The sequence below is a fragment of the Neodiprion pinetum genome, chromosome 6 (genome assembly GCF_021155775.2).
Source record: "Neodiprion pinetum isolate iyNeoPine1 chromosome 6, iyNeoPine1.2, whole genome shotgun sequence".
NCBI lineage: Eukaryota > Metazoa > Arthropoda > Insecta > Hymenoptera > Diprionidae > Neodiprion > Neodiprion pinetum.
The window spans coordinates 31067363-31083175 of NC_060237.1; the positions used below are offsets into that span (position 1 = coordinate 31067363).

Here is a 15813-nt window from a genome sequence, read left to right on the forward strand (position 1 = left end):
AAATTATCTAGGACAAATATATGCAAATAGGTGTTCTCTGCCGTGTTCTATAATTTATTGCATAATCACCGATTTAAATTGAGCCTTGCCGTCCTGAACATAAATACATACTAATGTATACGTATGCATATTATTGCTGAACATACTTTTTTTCGTAACTCATTACAATAAACGCGACATTTGGGTGTACCGTAATTTTTCATACTTTCATTTCTCAGCATCATGCCGTATCAACTATCACCCGAAACTAATGACGTCTTCTTCATTAATTTCGATTGTAATACGATAATGTTGATACCTAATGGTATTATGCGCCATGTAGCGTATACGTGTACAATATATATAAAGCGTTATACGCAAAATCGTTGTTACGATTTTAACACTTTGGTGAGCTTCTTTGATACACGTGTACTTGACACGTGATGCATTCCTTGAGAACCAATCTGCCCGTACGGTTAACTGCGCTGATTTCGATCATAACCTATTGTATCAGCGAACTCGATCGCGGAGTGAAAATCTCACGATAAATCGGCGAATATTCTCCCTAGGTAGAATCACGAACTTATAATACATACTATAGAACGGTGAGTTGACTTCCCGGCTTCAGAGAGAGCACCTCTTATTCCTTCCTGTTTACCCTGCACTCATTCTTTACATTTGGTGCCATTTTTCGGCAAAGTGCAGTGGCGGGGTGGGGGCCTTGCACCCTTTCGCAATTTGATTAAAAGCCACCCCCGGGGGTGCCGAGGGCGGAGGGTGTGGATCAGCGGGGTTCGGGTGAGTTCGGGCGACGTCGTCCGTTCCTTCCCACGTACAGGGGCTGGAAAGATGCGCGAGCGACCGACGCCCGGCGCGGGTGGAAAACTGAGGCACCCTGCGTTTGGTACCAGAAACCAGCAGCGTCGCGGGTGTCCGTCGAACGCAGGGACGTGTCGCAGTCGTCCTCGTCCTCGTCCTCGTCCCCGTCGCCGCCGTCTTCCTCGGTCAGCAGCCTATACAACGAGCCCTCCGTCGAAACCTGGACTCTTCACCGAGACCCTCCATCCACCCGCGACGTCCAGCGAGGCGTCAGGTTCAGTCTCGAACCGTCGCATTTCACCCTATCGAAGGGTAGCCAACAAACCCCGGTGCATCGGGCCGAGACGGCAGAAATGGAAGTCGAGATGATGCAGGCACGTGGACGTTAGCGTAAGTCTCCGAGCTGAATCTCACCGTTATCTGTCATTATCTTTCCCGATACGTGTCTCGTTGTTTGCGCGTAACGAGTACCTTGTACCTTGTACCTGCACCCTCGCCGATCAATGCTAGTTGCCGTTTTCTCGCCTTTTATTTCAATTGAGGTTTCCTACCACTCGCCCCCCTCGAGTCATCCGAGAGCAGGGATTCCCCTCGTCGGGACGGTATGTAGGTCACACAGCTAGCGTTATCTTTGCCGGATATATAAGGTGTCGAATCTCCGGGGTATAAAAATCCCATTCTCGCGTCATAGACGTATAGGCCAATCTTGGGCAGATAAGAAGTTTGTAACACGCGGCCTTGTTGTTTTGCCGCCGATCCGCTATCGTCCCTTTCCTCTAGCAAATTTGTAACTCGCCAATTATCGCCCCGGAATTTTGCGCGTGCGTTTATTTCTTTGGCAGCACGTGGTTCGCGTATCCGTTATGTACGGTATCCGGATTATAGATCGGTCGAGAACCACTCAGGCTAGTAGCTGTCCGGCCGAACCCCTTAATTCGTTTACACAAAAGCTGAATGGCCGTGGAAAATTGTTATCAATTCGTCGCAGAGCGACCCTTGGGTTAAGGTCGTTTCGGCATGCCGCTGTCTATGCGGTATATTTGCGTATATCAGGTATACACGACACGCGATTTCAAAATTTCACGCTTACGTCTATCTACATACGATCACATTTGGATCTACCTGCCATTCGCAAGTTATCCACCCGAGTGAAACGCGAGAAATTCTAATCTAGTAGACCGTGCGCATTAATCCATAACTGCATAACGCAACCGGCCATTGTCAACGTCAGTTCCCGCCTTTTTTTCCCATTCTAATCTCCAGGTGTATAAACAGATTTACAAGCACTGCACGTTCTTCACAGTCAAAAGTCAACTCCGATCCGTCCGCTTGACGGATTCGCAATAAAGTCAGACCGTTCGTAATTTTGGTAGTTTCGTAGTTAGAGCATGCAGTCGCTTAAGTTCGGAATCCCAATTTCACCTAACGTTCAGGATTTTCGAATCAATTTGCAGGCGATTATGCTCCGTATTATGCCGCCAGAGGATGTCCAAAAATACGCCCACATAAAGCGAAAGAGCGTAGCCTTTCTGTCGAGTTTGTTTAGGACGAAAAAGTTTGCCTCGTCAGGAATGCGAATCGAGGACGAAGAAATGGAGCGCGCTCCGCGGATCGAGACACAAGCCGGTGAGTTCCTACGTAACGCTCTTTTATTCTCTTCCCTTCTCTTTTCTTCCCGAGCTCAGCTCTTATCGTGACTGCAACCTCCACCCCCTCCGTAAACCCTTCGCAGATCGTCCCGTCCCACTTTAGTCAAGGGCTGCAATGCTTTGTTCCTCAACCACTTTACGCGGGTAAAGATAAGGAATAGATACGACGTGTGTAGAGTGTAGGTACGTATTATGTAAGACTCTTTTCTGCACCGATACGCATGCAGTCAAGTACGCTTTGTATATCGTTTCTAGATACGTTCTTGTCACATACTCCGATGTACTAGCCATGGCCACTAAGCCAAAAGTAATCGATGCATCGATTAATCGAGTCCGGAAAATAATCGATCACGACTCGATCGAATCGGTAAAAATTAATCGATTAATCGATCATTTCGTATTTTTTTTTTAAACGGTGCATATGAAACCAAAGTTGCATAAATTTTAGCATGCAGTCTTTATGGCGAAAAAGTTTTTTCATCATTGAAAGTTTCATTCAGAATATTTTTCAATTTCTGGTGAAAATATTCACTTATCTTTCACTTGTTATATCAAATCGGTGTACTCAGTAAGTAAGGCAATGATAATAATTTATACTTTAATCGCATAAATTGATATTGTACTGCGTCGTTCGTGGGAGTAAGAAACAAAAAACCCGATTGTGAGGAAAGATAGTCAAGTCGGTCGACTAATCGAGTCTGAAAAATGATCCATTATACTCGATTGATAGGGGAAAAATAATCGTAAATCATTCGTTTTTGGTCATACTTATCCGGTACTCTTCAAAAAATCCAATCTACCGTTATTCACGTATGAATCACAGAATTGTCAACTGTGGTAACTGATCGTACGATCTAAGTTCGCAGTTTCAACTGACACGATAGGGCACTTGTGAGTAGGAAAATAATATCTTCCTTGCTTGTTTGTCATTTTGGTCTAATCGCAAGCTATAATTCGAACGAATGATGCCGAACTTTTGCGGTCATATTGCTCTTACGCTATCCTGCAGATTCTTGTCGCGAACCGTTGAAAATAATGTAGTTCGCTTTTACAGCGTTAGTAGGAGGGTATATAGTCGATATTACAGAGAAACCCTAACGATAAATCGTTTTTTCAACGACCATTAGCATATCTGCCCGTCCTCGCCGTCTCCGTGCTTATACCGCCGTTATACGTAGTCATGAAAGCGTCTCCTACAGGATATATCCATCAAAATCACTGTCAAACTTGATTATATCGATCTTGGTTGTAGCGAAGTCTCTCATCGTTGCAAGGAGTGGGCGACGATGCGGTGTACACGATACGTACAAATGTGTATGTGCCTCGGAGGATTTTAATTTTCCGGCAATCAAACCCTTCCGTCGCTGCAGTAACTGTATAATTGAGATAAATGACGGCGATAATGAGATCTATGTATACACTTAATGCCTGTAAATATAATCCCCGTTTATTATTATCGTTATTATTATTATACGATGACGATAACGAGGCGTGTGTGTACGTAGCTGTATAAATGAATGCCTATAAATAATCCTGATTCGATATTAAAACAGTGATTTCGACCGCTTATCGAAACGACAACAACGTAGCGCGTATCCCGTCGACGCTGAGCGTCGCTGCTGCCGCTGACGTAGTTGTAGCCTGCCAACCCCACCCCTCACCCTCGCACTCTACGCTGACCTTGACTCCGGGAAGGACCAGAAACATTGACCAAGACATGGAGGCGCTCCGGCTCAGTCGTCAGGATAATCCATTTTTGCAGGTCAGTCTGCGGGCGGAGTCCGACAGCGACAAAAATTACCCTCATGGAAAAAAAAAACCTCTTACGAGAATTTAGCATCACCTGTGAGGTGGAGGTGAGAATTTACGGCCAAGTTGGGTTTGTTTTTCCGTGAGAGTAGATGTGTGCTCGTAAATAAAATTGTTCACCTATTTTTTACTCCATCTTTGATCCCCGATTTTAATTATTCTCCACCAGGTCCTGGCGAGTCGAGAGAGCCTTGTGGAGTCGATCGAGGAGTCAGAATCCGACGACGCGATCCTGATGTCTCAGGTAAAATCGATAAGGGCGTTTAAAACTACCCTAACGATAAAGTTGGATAGCTAGTGAAAATGCGTAACGACGAAACGTCTTGCCGAGGTGTTTACATATTTTTCTCGCACAGGAACTCGGAGACGCGGATCCGCTGACCCTCGCCCAAGTCCACGAACACCTTGTGCGAAGTCCACCGCCGGCTACATGGCCACACAACCCGATATTCCATTTCCCTCACCACAACAACCAGATCACCGAACACGGCAGTCAGGTCAGACTGCAGAACGATCAGCCTCAGGATCACAACCGGACGCGACACTTCCTCGTCGGCAAGGGACAACCCAAGAGTCCTAGTTTCCGAGGCGCCGACAGCGTTGTCGAACTCTCCAGGAGCGAACCTTCCACCGATACGAGAGGTAAGCATCCGGTCTTCCGACCGTGCAGGGCTTGGCTGTTTGCTTCGGTTGGAAATCGGGTGTGGGCGTGTTTTCGAGTTCACCTCGGGGTGATAAAAGTTCTATAATTTAGGAAATATTACATTGATGTACCTACGCTAATCGCAAATCACCCTTCCGCTTTCACGTAAACTTGAATGTATACCTATATACGTACGGGTGTAGTCTATTTCGTGATTATTATTCACTTAGCTTCATCGTGCGAATCGATATGTATGGATTAGTTTGAATATGTCCCCGTTTAATACCACGTCTCTCAGTTTCAACGCACATACCTCCAATTTAAACCCAACGTCTGACCATCAGAATACCGTAGGTTTCACTTGACGCTGCATTCGAGTGATTCAAGCGAATGGTAAATACATCAAATTAATGACTTACAGCAGACGGACAGCCTTGACAAAAATATAACGGCATTGAGCTAGCTGAATATATATTGTTACTCGTTATCGCTCAACCACTACCGAGGAAACTTCCGGAAGGTAGTGAACGATCATGTTTCTGTTAAAGATCGTCACTCGCATCCGTTTTCCTTGCTGAATCCAACGCCGATACGATCTCTGTCGGAGGTGAGACGCCTGCACAGATCAGCGGACGACAACGTCCAGCTGATGTCCTCGGAGTAGACGAGGATTCGGATGATCCGCGTGGGCGCGGAACCGAGGAACCCTTTTTATTCAACCCGTTTGGCTCCGGCTTTGAACTGCACAGAGGGCGACGTTTTATCTAAGGAAAGAAGATAAGATAATGCCGGCGATTGTTCTCGCCGTCGCGTCTCTGCAACCGCGGATGATGTAGCCAAACGTTACACTTGAGCCTTGGATTATATTTTACGGATATTTTGTTGCGTGCTACTGTATTTGTGCGGTGACTATAAAATTATAACCGATCCGAGTATCTTACCTGGTCATAAATCGTGTAGTCGTGATCACACAACGGCGCAAGAGTTTCGCTCGAATTTACTTATATTAAACATCGCCGCCTGATGATTATCATGACGATAATCATGATTATTATGATCGCTAAAATTTTACTCGATGTTTCATCACTTTTAACGACGTATTATATCCATGCTAATCAAGACCGAATTATAGACAAGTGGAAACTGCTGGCAGTGAAATATGAGTATATAACGAATTTAATTTATATATGTGTATGAAATGAGAAATTTAGTCTTATGTAGTTTTCATCAATTTTTACATTTCTTTATATATATTTGATATTTCTTTTAGTTTCTTTACGTTGGTCACCTAGTTCTTTAGGTACTTGATACATTTCCACATATACACAGAATTTTCGATGCGTATAAAAGTAACGTGTCTGTATAGTGAATATATATATACATATATATATATATATATATATATATTCCCAGAGACGTTACTTTATAATTTACATTTACGTTACATATATATATATATGTATAGTACACAAGAATAAATTAAGCGTGGGTTGCCTTTTCGCTTGGATGTATAACGTGTTACGTAATATAGGATATTAGAGTAAGTTTTTAGAAAGTTTTAGCATGTTTTTGCGAACGATAGGCCTGATTCACCAGTTTCCTGCTATTTGATCGCCGACTTACCGCCGTTTAACATAAGTAATGAATATCGTTATTAATAGACATAGCATAAATCGTCCCTAATCGTCTCGAATAGTATTAATCCAACATACGCAGTATCTTTTATCCAGCCGTCGTGTCAACGCGCTCCAGGATAAATATTTTTACACTCATCACCCGCGTGCATTGATCGAGTGTGTAATTAAAATTCCCATACTTCAACACTGAGTGCGCAATGTTGGAAAAATTAAGATTGCAGATGAAACTTTGGTTCAAAGAAGTTTAAACCAAGTGAAAAATGTAGCGTGAAAGGAATTAAGTGATTCTGTCCAACAATTTCTGTAACTTGTACGGTATACATGACACGGTGCAACGAGAAGAAATATTACATTTATTTACTTAAATTGCGTCGGATTCGTCCGCGACGAATGTGTGTTTCTACACTTCATCAGCATGGAACTAGGGGCAGCAATTTTTCTAAAGCGTTCATAGATCGTATCTATTGATAATATAGATGTGACAAAATTACATTTCGGCGCCCTTGACGCGTACTGAACACAAGCGTTGAAAATTTCTCGTCTATCTACGCACAGATATCCTGTCGAAAATTTAATCACGATACAAATTTTGAACTTACGGGTACAACATGTAAACCTGCATACCCAAAATATCCCTGTGCGTGAAAATATTACAATAGTTACATATTATAAGTTTTTCACTCGATGAATGAATTATTACTTTACACTTCCGCATCGCTATCAGTATCATACAAATATATACATGATACAATTATACACACAGTTAGTTACTATAATGCTAAATGACAACGTTACACAATTGAATATGGCTAATTGCCGTGATACCTGTTTGAAGATTAGCACGCGTTTCACAAGCTGTCGGCCAATTGGCGTTTGTGTTTCATTCAATGATTCACTTTACCGAATACATGTATTCGCTCGTTCGCCTGTTCATTGCATTGCGACCTGAGCGAATTTTACCCTTACAGTTAGTCAATACCTGTATCGGTTGATCGATAAATTAAATAAATTAAGCCATACTCCAGCTGCACATTTCTCGCGTTGCTGTCGCAGAATTTGCATTCCATAACTGCTGGTCAGTGTTTCATTATTTGCAAAACGCCAGCTCGCGAGTATTGCAGGATAGCAAATATACTATAATAATATACCTACATTGTGTATGAGGGTTTTTGAAGAAAAATTGTGCATCGTCAGCTCGAGGGGTTGATTGTTTCTTGATGAACGGCCTCTCGCCGAATTTTGTGGTATTTTCACAAAATTCCTGAGTGAAATTAAACCAAATCTTTTTTAAACTTCATTACTCTACTCGTTGTACGAATCTGTGTGATCAGTTTTCAGAATAGTGCGATTCACCCCTTGAGCAAATGATATATACATACCTTGTATGTAGACAAATGATATCTACAGTTATAAATTAGCGACCAAGTTAAATATTGGCCAATGAGAATTGAGATTAATTATAAATAGATATATTAGGAATGAATTTATAATTAGAAGAGGAAAAACTTTATCGAAAATTTATAAGTATGCGTTTGTTTCTGAATTTTGATAACCGTATCCGTCTAGCGTGCCGAGTAATTCTTATTCCTTCTAATCACTTCATGCAACGGATTATTTCATACTGTGAGCACACGCAGTGCCTGATTGGAAGAAATCAAAGGTACGAAGCACTGGACCTCTGAGCAAGTCACATAATCCTGACGGTCGTTCGTAATTTCCAGTGCACTTCAATGAATGAATTTTTTCACGCGGCTTAAAACAAATGCAATATTGGTGCGCCTCCTTAAAATATTATACCGCGGAATTGAATACTGTACGTATATGAAAGTTGATCATCGATTCAACTCAGAAATAAAACATGAAGTGAAATTGAAGGCCTCTAATGTGTATGGTTACATTTTACTTAATACGGGTAAAAACGTTGCACAAAGTGTGAAAGAGGTAGAAATAAAGGAAAAGTAATATTAGTATGTTCGAGTTAGAGATGTTCAAACCTTCGCTTTATCCGCGCATCACACTAAAACTAATAAGGTAACAGTGTGTGGAACTGAGAAATATATTGTATTTTATAAATCACGCTGTAACGTATGTCAAAGTAAATTACACACTCTCTCCCGAAGCGTCTAGTTGCACCGATGATGTGACTCGCCAAGTAAATTACTTACCATGCAGACTGGTCAGATGACTTCTAAATGGAACTACATACCGATAAGTATGTATAGCATTAAAAAAATATGCCAATTCCTTTTACGCATTATGACGAGATTCAATTCTGGGTGATGTGAATGTCGTTTTATGTAGAAATGAATATACATATATTTCCGTTATCGTAAAAAAGAAACCATCTTTTCGTCTCACCCGAACCATATTTATAATTTTTTGAAAAACTTTTAAATGCTATTTCCAAGCGTTACATATCCGACAATTCGAAGAATACCGGAACCGTTGACTGAAATTATAAAACTCACGTCGCTGGGTTATTTTTCGTAACTCCTTGCCAGGTCTTGCCGGGTTTGGGGGTAGGTATTAGCAGTTTCACGTATTATCAACCAAGTAAGCGACCTTGCAGATAAAAAAGTTCTCCATAACCAGCAACTATCGCGTACAAAACGTTGGTCACGTAGCGTCGTCATTGTGAAATTGAAAAGTTGAGAAAATCATGCACCAGAAATATGTACGCAAGAATTATACAACGGAAAAATAAATGTCCATCAATTACATGAACGTGTATCGTTTATATTTTCCTGAATATATGAAAACTTTTATGGGCGACAGTAGCATCTCTAAGATGCTCAATTTATATTTCCAAAGTTTTTTACAAAGTCGACCTTGCGCTGCAAAGATTTTGGAAGAATTTTGAACTATTTTATTTTAACTTACAATCGTTTCAAGAATGTTCCTATAAGGAATTTTTTTTTTTTCGATTTATCGAACACTTAAAATTATGAATTGGAACAACCAATGTTTCAAGTTTTGAAAATATCGAGAAAATTCTGGAACGCTTTTGTCCTTGTCAAAAGCACGTTGAAGATACTTAGAGGGCTGAACTTTATTCCGGAGTTTTTCCCAATATTTGGAAGCGGTAATTGGATAGCAATCCTTTGGGGTTATAATTGATCATGCAGATCACTTTGTCACAAAATAATGATCATCCTTATCATATAAAATTATCGTTTTTGGAATATTTAGTGTTGAAAGTGCGCATGATAGGTTTTTGACGATTTTGAATAATGCTGGAATGAATTCTTTAATGGGCGACGTAGATGTGCTTTTGAGAAAGTAATCGATTACGCGAAGTCTCGAGTTGCTGCAAACAACGGATTAAAAGTGACGTCCGAAATACATACAATCTCAAACAGAATATTCACGAAGGTAGGGGAAAAATATTTATAGCCTCGTAGTTTCAGATTCAGTTCCGTACAACTTGTTAGATATGCCTAATTATAGTGCAGGTGTTTGGGTGCCAGTGTGAAGCAATTTAGCAAGTTAATCAATAATATTGAAGTAATGGACGGAAAGAAATGTGAAAAAAAGATTGAACGTTATACAAGATACCTTATTTTATTATATGGAGATAGTATACATTGTAAATAGTCTTACGAAAAATTTGGAAATTACGATACACATATATAGGATAGTGATCATCGTACTTTTCGAATAGAGCCTGGGTTTCTACCTGCATGCAGGTGCGACACATCTCTGGAGAATCCGATGTATGATGTCTAATACTATGTTGTCTGTATTAATGTAACTTGGATTGAAACGAATAAAAAATCAATTTCCTGCATACATTCTTCAATTTTCCTCAGCTATTTGCCGTTATTTATTCAAGTTGCCTTCTTTGCGTTCCTGATGGTCGAATTCGTCTATGTTTGGTCCGGTATACAGATCAAATATGAGACTAGAAATATTTTGCCCATAAGAGAGTGAGACCCTTTGTCTGTCTGGCGAAAATTTCCGCGATTTTGAGAAGTGCTGGAATGAATTCTTTCTGGAACTATTCTGACGTAATTTTTCCGGAGAAAACGATTACGCGCAGTCCCAATACGCTGCGAGCAACGAATGAAAAGTTACAGCCGAAAAACGAGAACCTGTGTTTTCGACATTTTTCAGCAGGTGGTTTTTCCTTCGCAACTTCTGTCCTGGTAATCCCACGCTCGTTTCGCTGCGTTTTCTGAGGTCCTGGGGGTCCAATTAGTCGGAAAAGGGTCGTTTAATTCGAATCTGAGACCAAAAGTTTTTTGCCCAAAAAAAAAGTAAGGCTAACCCCTTTGCATTTTTGGCGAAAATTTTAGCGATTTTGACAAGTGCTGGAATAAATTCTTTCTGGCTCTATTCCGACGTAATTTTGCCAGAGAAAACGATTAAGCGCAGTCCCAATACGCTGCGAGCAACGAATGAAAAGTTACAGCCGAAAAACGAGAACCTGTGTTTTAGACATTTTTCAGCAGGTGCTTTTTCCTTCGCAACTTCTGTCCTGGTGAACCCACGCTCGTTTCGCTGCGTTTTCTGAGTTCCTAGCAGTCCAATTAGTCGGAAAAAGGTCACAAAACTCGAATCTGAGACCAAAAGTTTTTTGCCCAAAAAAAAAGTAAGGCTAACCCCTTTGCATTTTTGGCGAAAATTTTCGCGATTTTGAAAAGTGCTGGAATAGATTCTTTCTGGCTCTATTCCGACGTAATTTTGCCAGAAAAAACGATTAAGCGCAGTCCCAATACGCTGCGAGCAACGAATGAAAAGTTACAGCCGAAAAACGAGAACCTGTGTTTTCGACATTTTTCAGCAGGTGCTTTTTCCTTCGCAACTTCTGTCCTGGTGAACCCACGCTCGTTTCGCTGCGTTTTCTGAGTTCCTGGCAGTCCAATTAGTCGGAAAAGGGTCACAAAACTCGAATCTGAGACCAAAAGTTTTTTGCCCAAAAAAAAAGTAAGGCTAACCCCTTTGCATTTTTGGCGAAAATTTTCGCGATTTTGAAAAGTGCTGGAATAGATTCTTTCTGGCTCTTTTCCGACGTAATTTTGCCAGGGAAAACGATTAAGCGCAGTCCCAATACGCTGCGAGCAACAAATGAAAAGTTACAGCCGAAAAACGAGAACCTGTGTTTTCGACATTTTTCAGCAGGTGCTTTTTCCTTCGCAACTTCTGTCCTGGTGATCCCACGCTCGTTTCGCTGCGTTTTCTGAGGTCCTGGGGGTCCAATTTGTCGGAAAAGGGTCACAAAAGTCGAATCTGAGACCAAAAATTTTTTGGTCGAAAAATGAAAAAAAAGTAAGGCTAACCCCTCTACATTTTTGGCGAAAATTTTGGCGATTTTGAAAAGTGCTGGAATAAATTCTTTCTGGCTCTATTCCGACGTAATTTTGCCAGAGAAAACGATTAAGCGCAGTCCCAATACGCTGCGAGCAACGAATGAAAAGTTACAGCCGAAAAACGAGAACCTGTGTTTTCGACATTTTTCAGCAGGTGCTTTTTCCTTCGCAACTTCTGTCCTGGTGATCCCACGCTCGTTTCGCTGCGTTTTCTGAGTTCCTGGCGGTCCAATTAGTCGGAAAAGGGTCACAAAACTCGAATCTGAGACCAAAAGTTTTTTGCCCAAAAAAAAAGTAAGGCTAACCCCTTTGCATTTTTAGCGAAAATTTTCGCGATTTTGAAAAGTGCTGGAATAGATTCTTTCTGGCTCTTTTCCGACGTAATTTTGCCAGAAAAAACGATTAAGCGCAGTCCCAATACGCTGCGAGCAACGAATGAAAAGTTACAGCCGAAAAACGAGAACCTGTATTTTCGACATTTTTCAGCAGGTGCTTTTTCCTTCGCAACTTCTGTCTTGGTGATCCCACGCTCGTTTCGCTGCGTTTTCTGAGGTCCTGGGGGTCCGATTAGTCGAAAAAGGGTCGTTTAATTCGAATCTGAGACCAAAAGTTTTTTGCCCGAAAAAAAAGTAAGGCTAACCCCTTTGCATTTTTGGCGAAAATTTTCGCGATTTTGAAAAGTGCTGGAATAGATTCTTTCTGGCTCTATTCCGACGTAATTTTGCCAGAGAAAACGATTAAGCGCAGTCCCAATACGCTGCGAGCAACGAATGAAAAGTTACAGCCGAAAAACGAGAACCTGTGTTTTAGACATTTTTCAGCAGGTGCTTTTTCCTTCGCAACTTCTGTCATGGTGATCCCACGCTCGTTTCGCTGCGTTTTCTGAGGTCCTGGCGGTCCAATTAGTCGGAAAAGGGTCGTTTAATTCGAATCTGAGACCAAAAGTTTTTTGCCCAAAAAAAAAGTAAGGCTAACCCCTTTGCATTTTTGGCGAAAATTTTCGCGATTTTGAAAAGTGCTGGAATAAATTCTTTCTGGCTCTATTCCGACGTAATTTTGCCAGAGAAAACGATTAAGCGCAGTCCCAATACGCTGCGAGCAACGAATGAAAAGTTACAGCCGAAAAACGAGAACCTGTCTTTTCGACATTTTTCAGCAGGTGCTTTTTCCTTCGCAACTTCTGTCCTGGTGATCCCACGCTCGTTTCGCTGCGTTTTCTGAGGTCCTGGGGGTCCAATTTGTCGGAAAAGGGTCACAAAAGTCGAATCTGAGACCAAAAATTTTTTGGTCGAAAAATGAAAAAAAAGTAAGGCTAACCCCTCTACATTTTTGGCGAAAATTTTGGCGATTTTGAAAAGTGCTGGAATAAATTCTTTCTGGCTCTATTCCGACGTAATTTTGCCAGAGAAAACGATTAAGCGCAGTCCCAATACGCTGCGAGCAACGAATGAAAAGTTACAGCCGAAAAACGAGAACCTGTGTTTTCGACATTTTTCAGCAGGTGCTTTTTCCTTCGCAACTTCTGTCCTGGTGATCCCACGCTCGTTTCGCTGCGTTTTCTGAGTTCCTGGCGGTCCAATTAGTCGGAAAAAGGGTCACAAAACTCGAATCTGAGACCAAAAGTTTTTTGCCCAAAAAAAAAGTAAGGCTAACCCCTTTGCATTTTTGGCGAAAATTTTCGCGATTTTGAAAAGTGCTGGAATAGATTCTTTCTGGCTCTTTTCCGACGTAATTTTACCAGAGAAAACGATTAAGTGCAGTCCCAATACGCTGCGAGCAACAAATGAAAAGTTACAGCCGAAAAACGAGAACCTGTGTTTTCGACATTTTTCAGCAGGTGCTTTTTCCTTCGCAACTTCTGTCCTGGTGATCCCACGCTCGTTTCGCTGCGTTTTCTGAGGTCCTGGGGGTCCAATTTGTCGGAAAAGGGTCACAAAAGTCGAATCTGAGACCAAAAATTTTTTGGTCGAAAAATGAAAAAAAAGTAAGGCTAACCCCTCTACATTTTTGGCGAAAATTTTAGCGATTTTGAAAAGTGCTGGAATAAATTCTTTCTGGCTCTATTCCGACGTAATTTTGCCAGAGAAAACGATTAAGCGCAGTCCCAATACGCTGCGAGCAACGAATGAAAAGTTACAGCCGAAAAACGAGAACCTGTGTTTTCGACATTTTTCAGCAGGTGCTTTTTCCTTCGCAACTTCTGTCCTGGTGATCCCACGCTCGTTTCGCTGCGTTTTCTGAGGTCCTGGGGGTCCAATTAGTCGGAAAAGGGTCGTTTAATTCGAATCTGAGATCAAAAGTTTTTTGCCCAAAAAAAAAGTAAGGCTAACCCCTTTGCATTTTTGGCGAAAATTTTCGCGATTTTGAAAAGTGCTGGAATAAATTCTTTCTGGCACTATTCCGACGTAATATTGCCAGAGAAAACGATTAAGCGCAGTCCCAATACGCTGCGAGCAACGAATGAAAAGTTGCAGCCGAAAAACGAGAACCTGTATTTTCGACATTTTTCAGCAGGTGCTTTTTCCTTCGCAACTTCTGTCTTGGTGATCCCACGCTCGTTTCGCTGCGTTTTCTGAGGTCCTGGGGGTCCGATTAGTCGAAAAAGGGTCGTTTAATTCGAATCTGAGACCAAAAGTTTTTTGCCCGAAAAAAAAGTAAGGCTAACCCCTTTGCATTTTTGGCGAAAATTTTCGCGATTTTGAAAAGTGCTGGAATAGATTCTTTCTGGCTCTATTCCGACGTAATTTTGCCAGAGAAAACGATTAAGCGCAGTCCCAATACGCTGCGAGCAACGAATGAAAAGTTACAGCCGAAAAACGAGAACCTGTGTTTTAGACATTTTTCAGCAGGTGCTTTTTCCTTCGCAACTTCTGTCATGGTGATCCCACGCTCGTTTCGCTGCGTTTTCTGAGGTCCTGGCGGTCCAATTAGTCGGAAAAGGGTCGTTTAATTCGAATCTGAGACCAAAAGTTTTTTGCCCAAAAAAAAAGTAAGGCTAACCCCTTTGCATTTTTGGCGAAAATTTTCGCGATTTTGAAAAGTGCTGGAATAAATTCTTTCTGGCTCTATTCCGACGTAATTTTGCCAGAGAAAACGATTAAGCGCAGTCCCAATACGCTGCGAGCAACGAATGAAAAGTTACAGCCGAAAAACGAGAACCTGTCTTTTCGACATTTTTCAGCAGGTGCTTTTTCCTTCGCAACTTCTGTCCTGGTGATCCCACGCTCGTTTCGCTGCGTTTTCTGAGTTCCTGGCGGTCCAATTAGTCGGAAAAGGGTCGTTTAATTCGAATCTGAGACCAAAAGTTTTTTGCCCAAAAAAAAAGTAAGGCTAACCCCTTTGCATTTTTGGCGAAAATTTTCGCGATTTTGAAAAGTGCTGGAATAAATTCTTTCTGGCACTATTCCGACGTAATTTTGCCAGAGAAAACGATTAAGCGCAGTCCCAATACGCTGCGAGCAACGAATGAAAAGTTACAGCCGAAAAACGAGAACCTGTGTTTTCGACATTTTTCAGCAGGTGCTTTTTCCTTCGTAACTTCTCTCCTGGTGATCCCACGCTCGTTTCGCTGCGTTTTCTGAGGTCCTGGGGGTCCAATTTGTCGGAAAAGGGTCACAAAAGTCGAATCTGAGACCAAAAATTTTTTGTTCGAAAAATGAAAAAAAAGTAAGGCTAACCCCTCTGCATTTTTGGCGAAAATTTTCGCGATTTTGAAAAGTGCTGGAATAGATTCTTTCTGGCAGTATTCCGACGTAATTTTGCCAGAGAAAACGATTAAGCGCAGTCCCAATACGCTGCGAGCAACGAATGAAAAGTTACAGCCGAAAAACGAGAACCTGTGTTTTCGACATTTTTCAGCAGGTGCTTTTTCCTTCGCAACTTCTGTCCTGGTGATCCCACGCTCGTTTCGCTGCGTTTTCTGAGGTCCTGGGGGTCCAATTAGTCGGAAAAGGGTCTTTTAATTCGAA

At 41.7% G+C, this 15813-nt stretch overlaps 1 protein-coding gene across 3 annotated transcripts; it reads left to right on the forward strand.

Moving 5' to 3' along the window:
• The first annotated feature begins 834 nt into the window (after window positions 1–834).
• On the forward strand, window positions 835–8877 carry LOC124221385 (uncharacterized). 3 transcript variants are annotated; one of them, XM_069137280.1, is made up of 6 exons: window positions 835–1188; window positions 2232–2424; window positions 4001–4209; window positions 4426–4500; window positions 4613–4898; window positions 5448–8877. In XM_069137280.1, exons 2-6 carry the CDS (start codon window positions 2259–2261, stop codon window positions 5561–5563), a joined length of 852 nt encoding a protein of 283 aa, XP_068993381.1. In that variant the 5' UTR covers window positions 835–1188; window positions 2232–2258; the 3' UTR covers window positions 5564–8877. The 3 variants fall into 3 exon arrangements, with proteins under 3 accessions (XP_068993381.1, XP_046487295.1, XP_046487294.1); XM_046631339.2 differs by having other exon boundaries at window positions 838–1188; window positions 2253–2424; XM_046631338.2 differs by lacking the exon at window positions 835–1188 and adding an exon at window positions 1806–1851 and having other exon boundaries at window positions 2253–2424.
• The last annotated feature ends 6936 nt before the right edge of the window (window positions 8878–15813 follow it).